At 43.1% G+C, this 18,939-nt stretch overlaps 1 protein-coding gene across 1 annotated transcript in view; it reads right to left on the minus strand.

Annotated features, from left to right (window-relative positions):
* The window catches only part of LOC121532255 (vesicular glutamate transporter 3), a 35,036-nt gene extending 17,732 nt beyond the window's left edge, over nucleotides 1-17,304 (minus strand). The window contains exon 1 of the mRNA XM_041838091.1: nucleotides 17,204-17,304. Within this exon, the coding sequence (XP_041694025.1) occupies nucleotides 17,204-17,304 (101 nt within the window). The remainder of the gene's footprint in view (nucleotides 1-17,203) is intronic.
* Between the last annotated feature and the right edge of the window lie 1,635 nt (nucleotides 17,305-18,939).

Genomic DNA, 18,939 nt, shown 5'->3' on the forward strand with positions numbered 1-18,939 from the left:
ATTTTTTTTAACTTTAAAGGAATATATAGAACTTGATAAGATTATATCTAATGTTTTTTTTTGGTACTTTAGATGATCAGAGGTGTCTGTAATTATCTCTGGCCGTCTGTGTGGCCTTATCACATGTAAAATAAGATGATTTAAAAATAAATAAATAAAATAAAGCTGTAAAACATTATCCTGTTTAATATGAGGGTTTCAGCACACTTCTATTGTTTTTTACACACTTTTGTTACTATGTCAATATGTCTTGTAAATGTTTTGGGGCCAAACTGGTGACAGTTTGAGAGTTGGAAGAGTTGCAGAGTTAATTGAAAATAATGCCATTGTTGATTAGATGCTTTTTTTCATTAATTAGGCTATTTTCTCTTTAACCATATGGTCTATGTACTAGAAACTCATAGATAATATAGACAGTTGGACACAGATATAAAAAAATGAATACTATATATGATTATTTTTTTAAGTATAAATGACCAAAATTACCATAGATTGTCATTGATTACCTGTTAATTACCATTATTCCAGTAACTTTGGTAAATTACCAGTAGCTTTACAACCCTAGTCAAATAATTAGCTGTAGCTAAACATAGAACAACCACAAAGTGCATTCGGAAAGTATTCAGACCCCTTGACTTTTTCCACATTTTGTTACATTACAGCCTTATTCTGAAATTGATTAAATCGTTTTTCCCCCTCATCAATCTACACACAATACCCAATAATGACGAAGCAATAATTTTTTGCAAATGTATTACAAATACAAAACTGAAATATTACATTTACATAAGTATTCAGACCCTTTACTCAGTACTTTGTTGAAGCGCCTGGCAGCGATTACAGCCTCGAGTCTTCTTGGGTATGACGCTACAAGCTTGGCACACCTGTATTTAGGGAGTTTCTTTCATTCTTCTCTGCAGATCCTCTCAAGCTCTGTCAGGTTGAATGGGGAGCATCACCACACAGCTATTTTCAGGTCTCTCCAGAGATGTTAGATCGTGTTGAAGTCCGGGCTCTGGCTAGGCCACTCAAGGACATTCAGAGACTTGTCCCGAAGCCACTCCTGTGTTGACTTGGCTGTGTGCTTAGGGTCGTTGTCCTGTTGGAAGGTGAACCTTCGCCCCAGTCTGAGGTCCTGAGCGCTCTGGAGCAGGTTTTCATCAAGGATCTCTCTGTACTTTGTTCCATTCATCTTTCCCTCGATCCTGACTAGTCTCCCAGTCCCTGCCACTGAAAAACATCCCCACAGCATGATGCTGCCACCACCCATGCTTCACCGTAGGTATGGTGCCAGGTTTCCTCCAGACGTGACGCTTGGCATTCAGGCCAAAGAGTTGAATCTTGGTTTCTTCAGACCAGAGAATCTTGTTTCTCATGACTGAGAGTCCTTTAGGTGCCTTTTGGCAAACTCCAAGAGAGCTGTCATGTGCTTCTTAGTGAGGAGTGGCTTCCGTCTGGCCACTCTACCATAAAGGCTTGATTGGTGGAGTGCTGCAGAGATGGTTGTCCTTCTGGAAGGTTCTCCCATCTCCACAGAGGAACTCTGGTTCTTGGTCACCTACCTGACCAAGGTCATTCTCCCCCAATTGCTCAGTTTGGCCGGGCAGCCAGCTCTAGGAAGAGTCTTGGTGGTTCCAAACTTGTTCCATTTAAGAATGATGGAGGCCACTGTGTTCTTGGGGATCTTCAAGGCTGCAAAAAATGTTTGGTACCCTTCCCTAGATCTGTGCCTCGACACAATCCCGCTTTGGAGCGCTACGGACAATTCCTTCGACCTCATGGCTTGGTTTTTGCTCTGATATGCACTGTCAACTGCGGGACCTTATACAGACAGGTGTGTGCCTTTCCAAATCATGTCCAATCAATTGAATTGAACACGGGTGGACTCCAATCAAGTTGTAGAAACATCTCAATGATGATCAACGGAAACAGGATGCACCTGAGCTCAATTTCGAGTCTCATAGCAAAGGGTCTGAACACTTATGTAAATAAGGTATTTCTGTTTTACATTTTTTATAAATTTGCAAATATTTCTAAAGACCTGTTTTCACTTTGTCATTATGGGGAATTGTGTGTAGATTGATGAGGATTTCTTTTTATTTAATCAATTTTAGAATAAGGCTGTAATGTAACAAAATGTGGAAAAAGCAAAGGGGTCTGAATACTTTCCGAAAGCACTGTGTGTGTATGTGTATATATATATATATATATATATATATATATATATATATATATATACACACACACACAGTGGGGGGGAAAAAGTATTTAGTCAGCCACCAATTGTGCAAGTTCTCCCACTTAAAAATATGAAAGAGGCCTGTAATATTCATCATAGGTACACATCAACTATGACAGACAAAATGAGAAGAAAAATTCCAGAAAATCACAATGTAGGATTTTTTATGAATTGATTTGCAAATTATGGTGGAAAATAAGTATTTGGTCAATAACAAAAGTTTCTCAATACTTTGTTATATACCCTTTGTTGGCAATGACACAGGTCAAATGTTTTCTGTAAGTCTTCACAAGGTTTTCACACACTGTTGCTGGTATTTTGGCCCATTCCTCCATGCAGATCTCCTCTAGAGCAGTGATGTTTTGGGGCTGTCGCTGGGCAACACGGACTTTCAACTCCCTCCAAAGATTTTCTATGGGGTTGAGATCTGGAGACTGGCTAGGCCACTCCAGGACCTTGAAATGCTTCTTACGAAGCCACTCCTTCGTTGCCCGGGCGGTGTGTTTGGGATCATTGTCATGCTGAAAGACCCAGCCACGTTTCATCTTCAATGCCCTTGCTGATGGAAGGAGGTTTTCACTCAAAATCTCACGATACATGGCCCCATTCATTCTTTCCTTTACACGGATCAGTCGTCGTAGTCCCTTTGCAGAAAAACAGCCCCAAAGCATGATGTTTCCACCCCCATGCTTCACAGTAGGTATGGTGTTCTTTGGATGCAACTCAGCATTCTTTGTCCTCCAAACACGACGAGTTGAGTTTTTACCAAAAAGTTCTATTTTGGTTTCATTACATTTTAGTCATTTAGCAGACGCTCTTATCCAGAGCGACTTACAGTTAGTGCATACATTATTTTTTATACCCCCCGTGGGAATCGAACCCACAACCCTGGCGTTGCAAACGCCATGCTCTACCAACTGAGCTACATCCCTGCCGGCCATTCCCTCCCCTACCCTGGACAACGCTGGGCCAATTGTGCGCCACCCCATGGGTCTCCCGGTCGCGGCCGGCTACGACAGAGCCTGGATTCGAACCAGGATCTCTAGTGACACAGCTAGCACTGCAATGCAGTGCCTTAGACCACTGTGCCACTCGGGAGACACATCTGACCATATGACATTCTCCCAATCCTCTTCTGGATCATCCAAATGCACTCTAGCAAACTTCAGACGGGCCTGGACATGTACTGGCTTAAGCAAGGGGACACGTCTGGCACTGCAGGATTTGAGTCCCTGGCGGCGTAGTGTGTTACTGATGGTAGGCTTTGTTACTTTGGTCCCAGCTCTCTGCAGGTCATTCACTAGGTCCCCCCGTGTGGTTCTGGGATTTTTGTTCACCGTTCTTGTGATCATTTTGACCCCACGGGGTGAGATCTTGCGTGGAGCCCCAGATCGAGGGAGATTATCAGTGGTCTTGTATGTCTTCCATTTCCTAATAATTCATCCCGCAGTTCATTTCTTCAAACCAAGCTGCTTACCTATTGCAGATTCAGTCTTCCCAGCCTGGTGCAGGTCTACAATTTTGTTTCTGGTGTCCTTTGACAGCTCTTTGGTCTTGGCCATAGTGGAGTTTGGAGTGTGACTGTTTGAGGTTGTGGACAGGTGTCTTTTATACGGATAACAAGTTCAAACAGGTGCCATTAATACAGGTAACGAGTGGAGGACAGAGGAGCCTCTTAAAGAAGAAGTTACAGGTCTGTGAGAGCCAGAAATCTTGCTTGTTTGTAGGTGACCAAATACTTATTTTCCACCATAATTTGCAAATAAATTCATTAAAAATCCTACAATGTGATTTTCTGGATTTCTTTTCCTCAATTTGTCTGTCATAGTTGACGTGTACCTATGATGAAAATTACAGGCCTCTCTCATCTTTTTAAGTGGGAGAACTTGCACAATTGGTGGCTGACTAAATACTTTTTTTCCCCACTGTATATACTACCGGTCAAAAGTTTTAGAACACCTACTAATTCAAGGGTTTATCTTTATTTTTGCTATTTTCTACTTTGTAGAATAATAGTGAAGACATCAAAACTATTAAATAACACATATGGAATCATGTAGTAACCAAAAAGTGTTAAACAAATCTGCTTAGCACTTGTTGGCTGCTTTTCCTTCACTCTGCCGTCCGACTCATCCCAAACCATCTCAATTGGGTTGAGGTCGGGAGATTGTGGAGGCCAGGTCATCTGATGCAGCACTCCATCACTCTCCTTCTTGGTTAAATAGCCCTTACACATCCTGGAGGTGTGTTGGTTCGTTGTCCTGTTGAAAAACAAATGATAGTCCCATTAAGCCCAAACCAGATGGAATGGCGTATCGCTGCAGACTGCTTTGGTAGCCATGCTGGTTACGTGTGCCTTGAATTCTAAATAGATCACAGACAGTGTCACCAGCAAAGCACCCCCACACCATCACATCTCCTCCTCCATGCTTTACGGTGGGAACTACACATGCGGATATCATCCGTTCACCCACACAGCGTCTCACAAAGAGACGGCAGTTTGAACCAGAAATCTCAAATTTGGACTCCAGACCAAAGGACAAATTTCCTCCTGTCTAATGTCCATTGCTCGTGTTTCTTGGCCCAAGCAGGTCTCTTCTTCTTATTGGTGTCCTTTAGTAGGGGTTTCTTTGCAGCAATTTGACCATGAAGGCCTGATTCACACAGTCCCCTCTGAACAGTTGATGTTGAGATGTGTCTGTGACTTGAACTTTGTGAAGCATTTATTTGGGCTGCAATTTCTGAGGCTGGTAACTCTAATGAACTTATCCTCTGCAGCAGAGGTAACTTTGGGTCTTCCATTCCTGAGGTGGTACTCATGAGAGCCCGTTTCATCATAGCGCTTGATGGTTTTTGCGACTGCACTTGAAGAGTTCTTGAAATGTTCCGTATTGACTGACCTTCATGTCTTAAAGTAATGATGGACTGTCGTTTCTCTTTGCTTATTTGAGCTGTTCTTGCCATAATATGGACTTGGTCTTTTACCAAATAGGGCTATCTTCTGTATACCCCCCTACCTTGTAACAACACAACTGATTGGCTCAAATGCATTAAGAAGGAAAGAAATTCCACAAATTAAACTTTTAAGAAGGCACACCTGTTAATTGAAATGCATTCCAGGTGACCAACTCATGAAGCTGGTTGAGAGAATGCCAAGAGTGTGCAAAGCTGTAATCAAGGCAAAGGGTGGCTACTTGAAAGAATCTCAAATATAACATTATCTTTTGATTTGTTTAACACTTTGTGTTACTACATGATTCCATATGTGTTATTTAATAGTTTTGATGTCTTCACTATTATTGTACAATGTAGAAAATAACAAAAAACCCTTGAATGAGTAGGTGTTCTAAAAATTTTGACCGGTAGTGTATATACAGTGAAGGAAAAAAGTATTTGATCCCCTGCTGATTTTGTATGTTTGCCCACTGACAAAGAAATGATCAGTCTATAATTTTAATGGTAGGTTTATTTGAACAGTGAGAGACAGAATAACAACAACAAAAATCCAGAAAAACGCATTTCAAAAATGTTATAAATTGATTTGCATTTTAATGAGGGAAATAAGTATTTGACCCCTCTCAATCAGAAAGATTTCTGGATCCCAGGTGTCTTTTATACAGGTAACGAGCTGAGATTAGAGCACACTCTTAAAGGGGAGTGCTCCTAATCTCAGTTTGTTACCTGTATAAAAGACACCTGTCCACAGAAGCAATCAATCAATCAGATTCCAAACTCTCCACCATGGCCAAGACCAAAGAGCTCTCCAAGGATGTCAGGGACAAGATTGTAGACCTACACAAGGCTGGAATGGGCTACAAGACCATCGCCAAGCAGCTTGGTGAGAAGGTGACAACAGTTGGTGCGATTATTCGCAAATGGAAGAAACACAAAAGAACTGTCAATCTCCCTCGGCCTGGGGCTCCATGCAAGATCTCACCTCGTGGAGTTGCAATGATCATGAGAACGGTGAGGAATCAGCACAGAACTACACAGGAGGATCTTGTCAATGATCTCAAGGCAGCTGGGACCATAGTCACCAAGAAAACAATTGGTAACGCACTACGCCGTGAAGGACTGAAATCCTGCAGCGCCTGCAAGGTCCCCCTGCTCAAGAAAGCACATATACAGGGCCGTCTGAAGTTTGCCAATGAACATCTGAATGATTCAGAGGAGAACTGGGTGAAAGTGTTGTGGTCAGATGAGACCAAAATCGAGCTCTTTGGCATCAACTCAACTCGCCGTGTTTGGAGGAGGAGGAATGCTGCCTATGACCCCAAGAACACCATCCCCACCGTCAAACATGGAGGTGGAAACATTATGCTTTGGGGTTGTTTTTCTGCTAAGGGGACAGGACAACTTCACAGCATCAAAGGGACGATGGACGGGGCCATGTACCATCAAATCTTGTGTGAGAACCTCCTTCCCTCAGCCAGGGCATTGAAAATGGGTCGTGGATGGGTATTCCAGCATGACAATGACCCAAAACACACGGCCAAGGCAACAAAGGAGTGGCTCAAGAAGAAGCACATTAAGTTCCTGGAGTGGCCTTGCCAATCTCCAGACCTTAATCCCATAGAAAATATGTGGAGGGAGCTGAAGGTTTGAGTTGCCAAACGTCAGCCTCGAAACCTTAATGACTTGGAGAAGATCTGCAAAGAGGAGTGGGACAAAATCCCTCCTGAGATGTGTGCAAACCTGGTGGCCAACTACAAGAAACGGCTGACCTCTGTGCCAACAAGGGTTTTTCCACCAAGTACTAAGTCATGTTTTGCAGAGGGGTAAAATACTTATTTCCCTCATTAAAATGCAAATCAATTTATAACATTTTTGACATGCGTTTTTCTGGAATTTGTTGTTGTTATTCTGTCTTTCACTGTTCAAATAAACCTACCATTAAAATTATAGACTGATCATGTCTTTGTATGTGGGCAAACGTACAAAATCAGCAGGAGATCAAATACTTTTTTCCCTCACTGTATACAGTACCAGTCAAAAGTTTGGACACACCTACTCATTCAAGGGTTTTTCTTTATTTTTACTATTTTCTACATTGCAGAATAATAGTGAAGACATGAAAACTATTAAATAACACATATGGAATCATTTCGTAACCAAAAAAGTCCCACTAAGCCCAAACCAGATGGCATATTGCTGCAGAATGCTGTGGTAGCCATGCTGGTTAAGTGTGCCTTGAATTCTAAATAAATCACAGACAGTGTCACCAGCAAAGCAGCCCCACACCATAACACCTCCTCCTCCATGCTTTACGGTGGGAACTACATATGCGGAGATCATCTGTTCACCCACACCGCGTCTCACAAAGACACGGCAGTTGGAACCAAAAATGTCCATCGGTCTAATGTCCATTGCTCGTGTTTCTTTGGCCAAGCAGGTCTCTTCTTCTTATTGCTGTCCTTTAGTAGTGGTTTCTTTGCAGCAATTCGACCATGAAGGCCTGATTCACACAGTCCCCTCTGAACAGTTGATGTTGAGATGGGTCTGTGACTCTGTGAAGCATTTTTTTGGGCTGCAATTTCTGAAGCTGGTAACTCTAATGAACTTATCCTCTGCAGCAGAGGTAACTCTGGGTCTTCCATTCCTGTGGTGGTCCTCATGAGAGCCAGTTTCATCATAGCGCTTTATGGTTTTTGCGACTGCACTTGAAGAAACTTTAAAAGATATTGAAATGTTCCGTATTGACTGACCTTCATATCTTAAAGTAATGATGGAGTGTCGTTTCTCTTTGCTTATTTGAGCTGTTCTTGCCATAATATGGACTTGGTCTTTTACCAAATAGGGCTATCTTCTGTATACCCCCCCTACCTTGTCACAACACAACTGATTGACTCAAACACATTAAGAAGGAAAGAAATTCCACAAATTAACTTTTAAGAAGGCACACCTGTTAATTGGAATACTATGAAATAACACATATGGAATCATGTACTAACCAAAAAAAGTGTTAAACAAATCTAAATATTTTATATTTGAGATTATTCAAATAGCCACCCTTTGCCTTGATGACAGCTTTGCACACTCTTGGCATTCTCTCAAACAGCTTCATTAGGTAGTCACCTGGAATGTTTTGATGTCTTCACTATTATTCTACAATGTAAAAAATAGTTAAAAAATAAAGAAACTCTTGAATGAGTAGGTGTGTCCAAACTTTTGACTGGTAGTATATATATATACAGTGGGGAGAACAAGTATTTGATACACTGCCGATTTTGCAGGTTTTCCTACTTACAAAGCATGTAGAGGTCTGTAATTTTTATTATAGGTACACTTCAACTGTGAGAGACGGAATCTAAAACAAAAATCCAGAAAATCACATTGTATGATTTTTAAGTAATACATTTGCATTTTATTGTATGACATAAGTATTTGATACATCAGAAAAGCAGAACTTAATATTTGGTACAGAAACCTTTGTTTGCAATTACAGAGATCATACGTTTCCTGTAGGTCTTGAACAGGTTTGGACACACTGCAGCAGGGATTTTGGCCCACTCCTCCATACAGACCTTCTCCAGATCCTTCAGGTTTCGGGGCTGTCACTGGGCAATACGGACTTTCAGCTCCCTCCAAAGATTTTCTATTGGGTTTAGGTCTGGAGACTGGCTAGGCCACTCCAGGACCTTGAGATGCTTCTTACGGAGCCACTCCTTAGTTGCCCTGGCTGTGTGTTTCGGGTCGTTGTCATGCTGGAAGACCCAGCCACGACCCATCTTCAATGCTCTTACTGAGGGAAGGAGGTTGTTGGCCAAGATCTCGCAATACATGGCCCCATCCATCCTCCCCTCAATACGGTGCAGTCGTCCTGTCCCCTTTGCAGAAAAGCATCCCCAAAGAATGATGTTTCCACCTCCATGCTTCACGGTTGGGATGGTGTTCTTGGGGTTGTACTCATCCTTCTTCTTCCTCCAAACACGGCGAGTGGAGTTTAGACCAAAAAGCTCTATTTTTGTCTCATCAGACCACATGACCTTCTCCCATTCCTCCTCTGGATCATCCAGATGGTCATTGGCAAACTTCAGATGGGCCTGGACATGCGCTGGCTTGAGCAGGGGGACCTTGCGTGCGCTGCAGGATTTTAATCCATGACGGCGTAGTGTGTTACTAATGGTTTTCTTTGAGACTGTGGTCCCAGCTCTCTTCAGGTCATTGACCAGGTCCTGCCGTGTAGTTCTGGGCTGATCCCTCACCTTCCTCATGATCATTGATGCCCCACGAGGTGAGATCTTGCATGGAGCCCCAGACCGAGGGTGATTGACCGTCATCTTGAACTTCTTCCATTTTCTAATAATTGCGCCAACAGTTGTTGCCTTCTCACCAAGCTGCTTGCCTATTGTCCTGTAGCCCATCCCAGCCTTGTGCAGGTCTACAATTTTATCCCTGATGTCCTTACACAGCTCTCTGGTCTTGGCCATTGTGGAGAGGTTGGAGTCTGTTTGATTGAGTGTGTGGACAGGTGTCTTTTATACAGATAACGAGTTCAAACAGGTGCAGTTAATACAGGCAATGAGTGGAGAACAGGAGGGCTTCTTAAAGAAGAACTAACAGGTCTGTGAGAGCCGGAATTCTTACTGGTTGGTAGGTGATCAAATACTTATGTCATGCAATAAAATGCAAATTAATTACTTAAAAATCATACAATGTGATTTTCTGGATTGTTGTTTTAGATTCCGTCTCTCACAGTTGAGAGTTACAGAAGAAGAAAAATTACAGACCTCTACATGCTTTGTAAGTAGGAAAACCTTCAAAATCGACAGTGTATCAAATACTTGTTCTCCCCACTGTATATCTTTTTTTAAATCTAGTCCCTTGATCAAAGATGCTGGGCTCCATTCCTACTTCCCTGCACTCTTTAGAGGTCTATAGTATGTACACCATCCAGTCCTCTATTATTTCACAAGTCGTTCATGTGCAAAAACACCTTTGAGGACTTGCTTGAAAGGCCCACATTCGTAAATGAACAAAAGGCTGTTTTCTCCCATTACCTATTAGCAAGCAGAATCTAACTCATCCCTGTCTCCCACAGCTTGCCACCCTTGTCTTTCCCAACCCTGTTAGCCCCCATCCCTCCACCCCAACTCACCCCTGTCTTCCCCATCCAATGATCCCACATCCTTCCACCCCAACTCACCCCTGTATTCCCCAGCCCCAGTTCTTCCACCCCAACTCACCTGTCTTCTCCAGCCCCCATCTCTCATCCCAACTCACCCCTGCCATCCCCAGCCCCTATCCGTCTTTCCCAACTCACCTCTTACAGAACATTACATGATTTATTTTGGAACACTTCACATGTGAACACGTTTTCACATGTGTAGTTTCATGTTATCACATGTTGCTTTACATGTTGTCACATGTAAAGATCATGTGAAATTCATGTGTTTTTTCTGTAAGGGACCCCTGCTTTCTCCATCCCCCATCCCTCTTTCCCAGCTCACAGATTGTGCGCTCTACTGTCTAAAATAGACTGGACAAATGCTGTGAGAATGGTTGATCATTATCAGAGTGAGGAAATGACGCTTGGCTCGCCTCAACACTAATAAAACAGTATTAGTGCCTTTTTAATTAAGTATTTTCTATCGTCAAAGTAGACCAAATTGATCTCTGCTCTAACGAGTGGATAAAAAACATGGAGATAATTATACCTCAACAGAGAATTGAAAACAATCTCTCTTTCTCAAGAGCTTTGTTTTTGATTTCATCATTTTGGTCAAAGCTACAGTGGCAAGTGGCAACATCAAAAACACAGAAACCAACTGTACCTTATATTGTACTTTTTGACATTCAACTGACAGATCATGTCAACTGATGGTATAAAAACAAAGCTGCTTTCCTTGTCAATCTCATTGTCTTTTAAAGACAAAGAGTATGAATTCCTGTTTAAAATTGATCTGTAAAATCACAAGAACAACATTTGATTGAAAAAATATTTACTTATTTAATCAAATATTGACTGTCTTGATAAATCCAAAGTGATGTATTGTTTTCCAGTCAGATGAAAGTTAAGTGTGACATCATCCTGTCTGCATGAGGTCTATGACGTCGTCATGTCTATCCAGTGGTGGAAAAAGTTCCCAATTGTCATGCTTGAGTAAAAGTAAACATACCTTAGTAGAAAATGACTCAAGTAAAAGTGAAAGTCACTCAGTAAAATATTACTTGAGTAAAAGTCTAAAAGTATCCGGTTTTAAATATACTTAAGTATCAAAACTAAAAGTAAATGCAATAAATCCCTTCAAATTCATTATATTACATAAACCAGACTGCACCATTTTTAATTGTTTCTTTTTTTCATTTACGGATAGCCAGAGGCACACTCCAACACTCAGACCTCATTTACAAATGAAGCATTTGTGTTTAGTGAGTCTGCCAGTTTAGAGGCAGTAGGGATGACTACGTGTTCTTTTGATAAGTGTGTGAATTATACCTTTTTCCTGTCCTGCAAAGCTTTCGAAATGTAACAAGTACTTTTGGGTATCAGGGAAAATGTATGAGAGTAAAAAGTACATATTTTCTTTATGTCACGATCGTCTACCAATGAGGAGGACCAAGGCGCAGCGTTGAAAGCGAACATATTTATTAAATTGGAATGATCACACGATCAAAACAACAGGCGATAACGTGATGTCTACGGTTATACACAAACCAAAATAGAACAAAATCCCACAAACCCGAATGAAAAACAGACAGTTTAAATATGGCTCCCAATCAGAGACAACCCACGACAGCTGACACTCGTTGCCTCTGATTGGGAGTCACTCTGGCCAACATAGAAATAAACACCCATAGAAACAAAACCCATAGATCTACACACCCTGGCTCAACATAACAGTGTCCCCAGAGCCAGGGCGTGACAGTACCCCCCCCTAAAGGCGCGGACTCCGACCGTGTCAACCAAAACCCACAGGGGAGGGACCGGGTGGGCACTCCGCCTAGGCGGCGGATCCGGCTCCGGGCCTGATCCCCGCTCCCTCTCCAACCCCCCAAAGTACCCCTGGTCCGGTCTGGCCCCGCTGGCCGGAGCTGGACTGCACACTGGTGGAGCGGATTGCTCTAGCTCCGGCGTGAAGCATCTGACCGGTGCCGGACCAGCCACCGGTGGAACAGGCATGGGCCGTGCCGGACTGACGACGCACACCACTGGCTTGGTGTGGGGAGCAGGAGCGGGCCGAGCCGGTTGTCGGGCGCACCCCCTGACTTGGTGCGGGAACAGGCATGGGCCGTGTCGGACTGACGACGCACACCACTGGCTTGGTGTGGGGAGCAGGAGCGGCCGAGCCGGGTGTCGGGCGCACCCCCTGACTTGGTGCGGGGAGTAGGAACGGGCCGAGCCGGCTGACGGGCGCACCACTGACTTGGTGCGGGGAGCAGGAACGGGCCGAGCCGGGTGTCGAGCGCACCCCTGACTTGGTGCGGGGAGCAGGAACGGGCCGGGCTGACGAAGCGCACCACTGACTTGGTGCGGGGAGCAGGAACGGGCCGAGCCGGGCTGTCGAAGCGCACCCCTGACTTGGTGCGGGGAGCAGGAATGGGCCGGACTGGGCTGGCGACGCGCACCGTAGACTTGGTGCGAGTGGCAGGAACAGGCCGGACCGTACTGGGAACACACACCACTGGCCCTACGTGGGGATCAGGAACAGGCCGGACCGGACTGGCAACACACGCCAGTACCTCTCGCCGTGCCTCTACATCCTCCCTCCCCCTGGTGACCAGTGACTCCCGTAACCTGGCGGCCTCCTGCTGCCCCGTCGTCCGCGGCGTTAGCCCCCCCTAAAAAATTTATGGCCGTCTCCCCTACCCGTGGACCAGGTCTCCATGTCCCTCGCCAGCCTTTCGCCCTTCTGCCACAAGGTCAAGCCCTTCTCTTCCTCACTCGGCTTGACCCAGTCGAGGAGGCGAAGGAGATCTGTTAGGGATCTCCCTGGCGATGGCTCCTGGACATGCTGCTTGGTCACATCTTGGTGGGATTTTCTGTCACGATCGTCTACCAATGAGGAGGACCAAGGCGCAGCGTTGAAAGCGAACATATTTATTAAATTGGAATGATCACACGATCAAAACAACAGGCGATAACGTGATGTCTACGGTTATACACAAACCAAAATAGAACAAAATCCCACAAACCCGAATGAAAAACAGACAGTTTAAATATGGCTCCCAATCAGAGACAACCCACGACAGCTGACACTCGTTGCCTCTGATTGGGAGTCACTCTGGCCAACATAGAAATAAACACCCATAGAAACAAAACCCATAGATCTACACACCCTGGCTCAACATAACAGTGTCCCCAGAGCCAGGGCGTGACACTTTAGGAATGTAGTGAAGTAAAAGTTGTAAAAAATATATATAAATAGTACAGATTCCACAAAAAAATACTTTATTAAAAAGTATGGGTTCATCAAGGGTTCTTCTAAGATCCTCAAAGTTCTTCGAAGAACCTTAGGGTTCTTGGCACTGAAAATTGCCCCAAAAGGTTCTTCCAAGAACCCCATAGAAGGTGGGGTTCATCGAGGAACCTCCTTAGTTGGTGGGGGTTCTTGCAGGAAGCTAACTGCCCAACTGAAACGTTTGAATTTGAAAGGACAGCAGGTGCAGGCACTTAACTGAAACATTTAAAGATCTCCTCAATTTTTTTGTTACGGATACAGGTATCCTGTGTGTGTTTTTGTGTTTTTCCTCTCCTTCTGCCCTAATCACAGGTGTCCTTTATGTTCCTGATTGGTGGTCGTTGGGGTGTCCCACCTGTCCGACATCCGTTTGGCTGCTGATTGCCGAGGTGGACCAATCAGTGGACATTCCTCTGTATTGCACCACCTGTTTCTGGTTTTTCACTTACACCTCCCATTGTTTTAAAAGCCAGTCAGTTGTGTTTGTTGGAAGAGACTATTTTCTGTATGTGAGTATGGATACTGTGGTGTCCTGTGTTTTGTGTACGCGCTCATTTGCTGGTTACTCTGTTTGGAAACTTTGTGTGTTTCTGGGAAAAGGGGGATTTAAGCAAGTTGCCCTTGGGCATACATTACCCGTAGGAAGAAAATTGTCTAAAAACACTAGTTAGACCTGAGCGGACCACCCACTGTAATTTTTGTATGATTAGCAGTAGCTTAGCGGTTCTTGAGGCAGGCAAGATCAGTTTAGTTTTTTTTTTTTACACTATTGTTTCATTTCTTGGGTCCTGCTCAGCCCTTTTTCCCAAACCTTTACCGTGTGTTAAAAATAAACATCTTGTGTTTGACGGTAGTTTATGGTTGTCGGTGTATTTTTTTTGTTCTCACTGTTTCCATGTCATGATTCTAATTTGCATGAATTATGTTACGGGTCTCTGTTCCATCCACCCTAGACTTTTAAAGCCACGGGGTTCATAACAGAAGGTGAGGTTTGTCCCTTGTACGATCTAAATTGATATTGTTTTATGATGATACCATCTATCTTTTCATATTTGTGCAAATCTTTCTAAAACAGTAAATGGACACAATTCAATGGATATCAATCAACAAAGAGGTAAGAATATGTAGGCTTTAAGAATATGTTGAAGGCTAGCTGTATTGGGTGCAGATGACTGAACTGCTCACTTTTGTGTCTGTGTCTGCAGGTATACAGATGAGGAGGCATACAAAGGTATGTCAGTTACTAATGGTATGTTACACAGATCACACTTACCATTCTCCCTTTTCTCTTCAATTAAAATCCCATAGGCCTCTACATTATGGACAAGGTATGTGTATGAAAACCATTATCAAAACAGTTTTTTTCATTCACATTCACCACAAAAACCAAGGTATGAATACTGTCGTGCATGTTTTGTTAATCATCTGTATAATTACTATTTTTGGGATTCACAGACTTCACCCTCCCTACACCTCTAATGAATATAACAGGAAACCTGTTCGATCACCATGCACTGCAAAATCATTCTGGCTATGGATACGGAGAACATCAACACATTAACGTCAACACGCCAGAGGATATACCCATTGGACTTGGTGTTCTGCTGGGAGTTTACCTCATATTTGGATTTTTTTTATTCTGCTTTGCCACTGAAATCATAGACACTGACAACTAAAATATTGTTTTATTGTTATGTGTAATAATAGGGGAGTGGGGTAATTCAAAAATTAACCCCAAAAATGTTATTCAATGGGTTCTTCAAGGATTCATCAAAAGGGATTATTTTAAGAACCCTTTTAAAGGGTTCTTCGAATAGGTTATAGGGGTTCCCCCACAGTTTCAATTTGAAGAACCCCTAAAGGATACTCTAGGAACCTTTTTCTTTTTAGAGTGTAGTACTTTTACTTAGTTACTTTACACAACTGTGTCTATGACTGAGTTGTCATACAGAACAGAAGATGTATTTGTGTTTTATTGTTCAATGTCATTATCTCGCAACCTTTTTTGTACCAAGGAAAGCTTATATTTAAAGAAGGTATTACGAACGGACTAAAACAGTGTCAGTTAACAGACGGACTGGCCAGCAACATTCTAGAGAGACCCTATTGAGAGAAGCATGTCATTCCGTGTGATCTTTTTTTTTTTTCAGACTGACGTCTCATAGGAAAGATTATTTTTTGGGGATTTAGCGCAGTTTGGTAGAAAATGCCTGGCCATTTCTGGACTGTGTCAAATGAAGTGTTAAGTTAATTATTGAATGGAAATTATTTCTGTTTTTATGATACTCACTTTATAGTCAGGCTATAATTGATTCATAAGACAAAATTGAAAGAGTGATTAACTGGATCCATAATATATAACTCGATAAATAATGTAGTCTGTCCCAGAGCAATCTGGAATACCCTCTTGAAAAAACAAACAGGTTTCATCTGAAAATGAGATTAAGCCTAATGATTCATTCTGCTCATGCTTAATTCCTATTTTCCTCTCTTGGTCTCTCTGGATTCACATTTCTTTAGTTTCACCTGCTAGTATTGATTTTAGCAGTTTGGTGGAATAGCATTTTCCCACGGCATGGATCCTTGTAGACTTTAATGAAACATTTCATTTAGCCTTTTCCCGGTGTTTGTACAGTGTTTCAAATTAAACTGATGTAAATGTATGACATAAAATAGAAAGTAAGCTGACCACAGATGGACACAATTGGAATGAAAACACATTTTCAGTGTACTGATATTACAATCCTTAGATACATGAAAATAGCTTGTTGGATAAATATGTCCAGTTCACCTTCTTTATACAATTTCGTATTGGAGATTCTGAAATAATCAATCAACTGTTCACACTGTTTGGCTTTCTCTTGTTCTATTTCAGACTGCACAGTGAGCATTCTGGCTCTCAACATGCAAAATTCCCTTTCACAGGAAATTGCCCACTTACTCGGTTTATCTATTTTAAGACAACAATCTACCTCTTATGTGGAAGTTCCATATTCATCGTCCTCCCCTTGTGAAATATGTATCATAATGTCTTAAAATAAAACCTGGGACTACGTCACTGGGATTGCCTGGCAAGCAAAATAATCAAATATTTAGTTATCTCTGGGATCTCTGGGTACAGTACATGGTGAGCTTCATGTTCTGCCTCTAAGGCTCTTCAATCCTCCTGGTCCCCACCACTGGCTTTGTTAATAGATTATAGAATTTTGATCAAATGATCTATGTTTGGGATTATAGCACTACAATGTTTACCAGTGAATATACTGATTTTTTTATTCTAGCCTATAGGACTATAATTTGGATTAGAACTTTGACCAAGCTATATAAAGATCCTTAAATACAATAAGATAACTAAGATACAATACCTACAAGTCCACCGAAATAGTATCTTACAACACACTTATGTGAAATTATCAGATCTATTGCTATAAGTAGATATCAAACCTGCACTGTGCCGCGCTTTCACCCCCATTGAGTCACACACATCTCTCAGTCAGAGAGTAGGGATTCACACCTATACAATCCCAGTTCCTCCATCACTTCCAGACAGTCCCAGACTCACCTCTGCAGGTTCCCCAGACCGTCTCCTACTGTATTCTTCACCTCCTCCTTCCCTGGTTTCAGAACCCGCTCCTTCAGCCCTGAAAACCCCCCAAAAGGCATTCTCCCCCGCTTCTCCCTGTCCTGTTCCCTCTCTTTATTTCACAGGCGTATGTCTCTCCCCCTATTTCTTGCACACTTTGCTCTGAAAAAGACAAAAAAAATCTGCTAGATGTGGATGCTCATCCTTCCTGAGTTCTTATGCGCCATGGGGCTGGATCCTCCTTTGTGTGGTGCCACGGGTCCCTCAGACGTTCCTCAGATGTGAAATGGGCTTATGCTGTCTGCTCCTCTCTGGCGAGACCAGGGGATCAGACTGGGAGACAAGGGGGTGATGAGCACAATGAGGAATGGCTAGGCGGAGGTGGAGGCTGGTCGTGTTCAGGCTAAGGGTGTGCAGATGGCACCAGATAGGTCCAAGGCACCAGATAGAACTCCTAGCATTGCATGGGTCACGTCACGTCACGTCACCTCCAGAAGGTTCAGTGGGAGAGAGATACTGGGAGGGAGGGAGGGAGGGAGGATGAAAGAGTACAGTCCATCACCTCAGTATCTTGGCATGGTGAGCTGTGTGTGGGTAGGTGGAGTAGGACTGAACAGCCCCCTTTGCATTCCTCGCCTTCTGATAGCTCCACCACTCATTGCGTGGAGGGGCGGGGGTACCTGTCTGCCTCCCCTCCTAAAGTCCACCCCCGTTCCCTCATTAGCTCACAGCCCTTCAGCCCCACCTCCTCAGCCAACCATGTTCATCTGATACTAACCCAGTGGATGAATGATTAAATATTGACAAGCCGCATTCAAAGAGAGACAAGAGTAGTGTGGCTGCTGTGGTGAAAGATGTGCGCAGGTGAAACGTAAGACTCAACTATAATCATGTTCCCGGTACACCACTCCCATTCTTTGGCAGCTTTTCCATTGGACTATCATTTGGATTAGCTGTCAGCAGCAACAGAGCTGTGAGCTATTCAGACAGAGATACTGTAGCTAGCCATCGCCAGTGTCATACTACTCTGCAGGTATACACTTACCGGCATGTGGATCTATTCAGCCACACCAAATGACACCTTTATGGGGGTTTCCCTAACTACATGCTTATTTAACTGGTACGGGCAAGCCCCACTAGCCCACCTTTTTCCAGTGTGACTCTCTTTATTTGCCGGGTCATTAAATATGCATGGGGATATTGAGATTTTACAAATGAATCAGTAGACTGCTGGGTGGTGCACTGAGCTCTAGACTCTGTTTTACTGATGTGTTGCTCCAGAGTGATGGCCTGGGGCAGTGCTGCTACTTCACTAGTCTGTGAGCTCCATAAATAAACTGTGGCGCCGGCTCCCTAGTGGCCTCTCTCTCAATAAATAAGGTGCTTCATAGTGCCCAGTTATCAGTGTAACAGGCAGAGATGAGATGAAGCCTGTTTTCCTTTATTTGTCTGCATGTAAATGCATGTATTGTAGAGTATGTACTATCAAATCAAATCAAACTTTATTTGTCACATGCGCCGAATACAACAGGTGTAGACCTTACCGTGAAATGCTTACTTACAAGCCCTTAACCAACAATGCAGTTCAAGAAAGACTTAAGAAAATATTTACCAAATAAACTAAAGTAAAAAATTATAAAAAGTAACACAATAAATTAACAATAACGAGGCTATATACAGGGGGTACCGGTACCGAGTCAATGTGTGGGGGTACA

This window comes from Coregonus clupeaformis, chromosome 19, assembly GCF_020615455.1.
Source record: "Coregonus clupeaformis isolate EN_2021a chromosome 19, ASM2061545v1, whole genome shotgun sequence".
Lineage (NCBI taxonomy): Eukaryota > Metazoa > Chordata > Actinopteri > Salmoniformes > Salmonidae > Coregonus > Coregonus clupeaformis.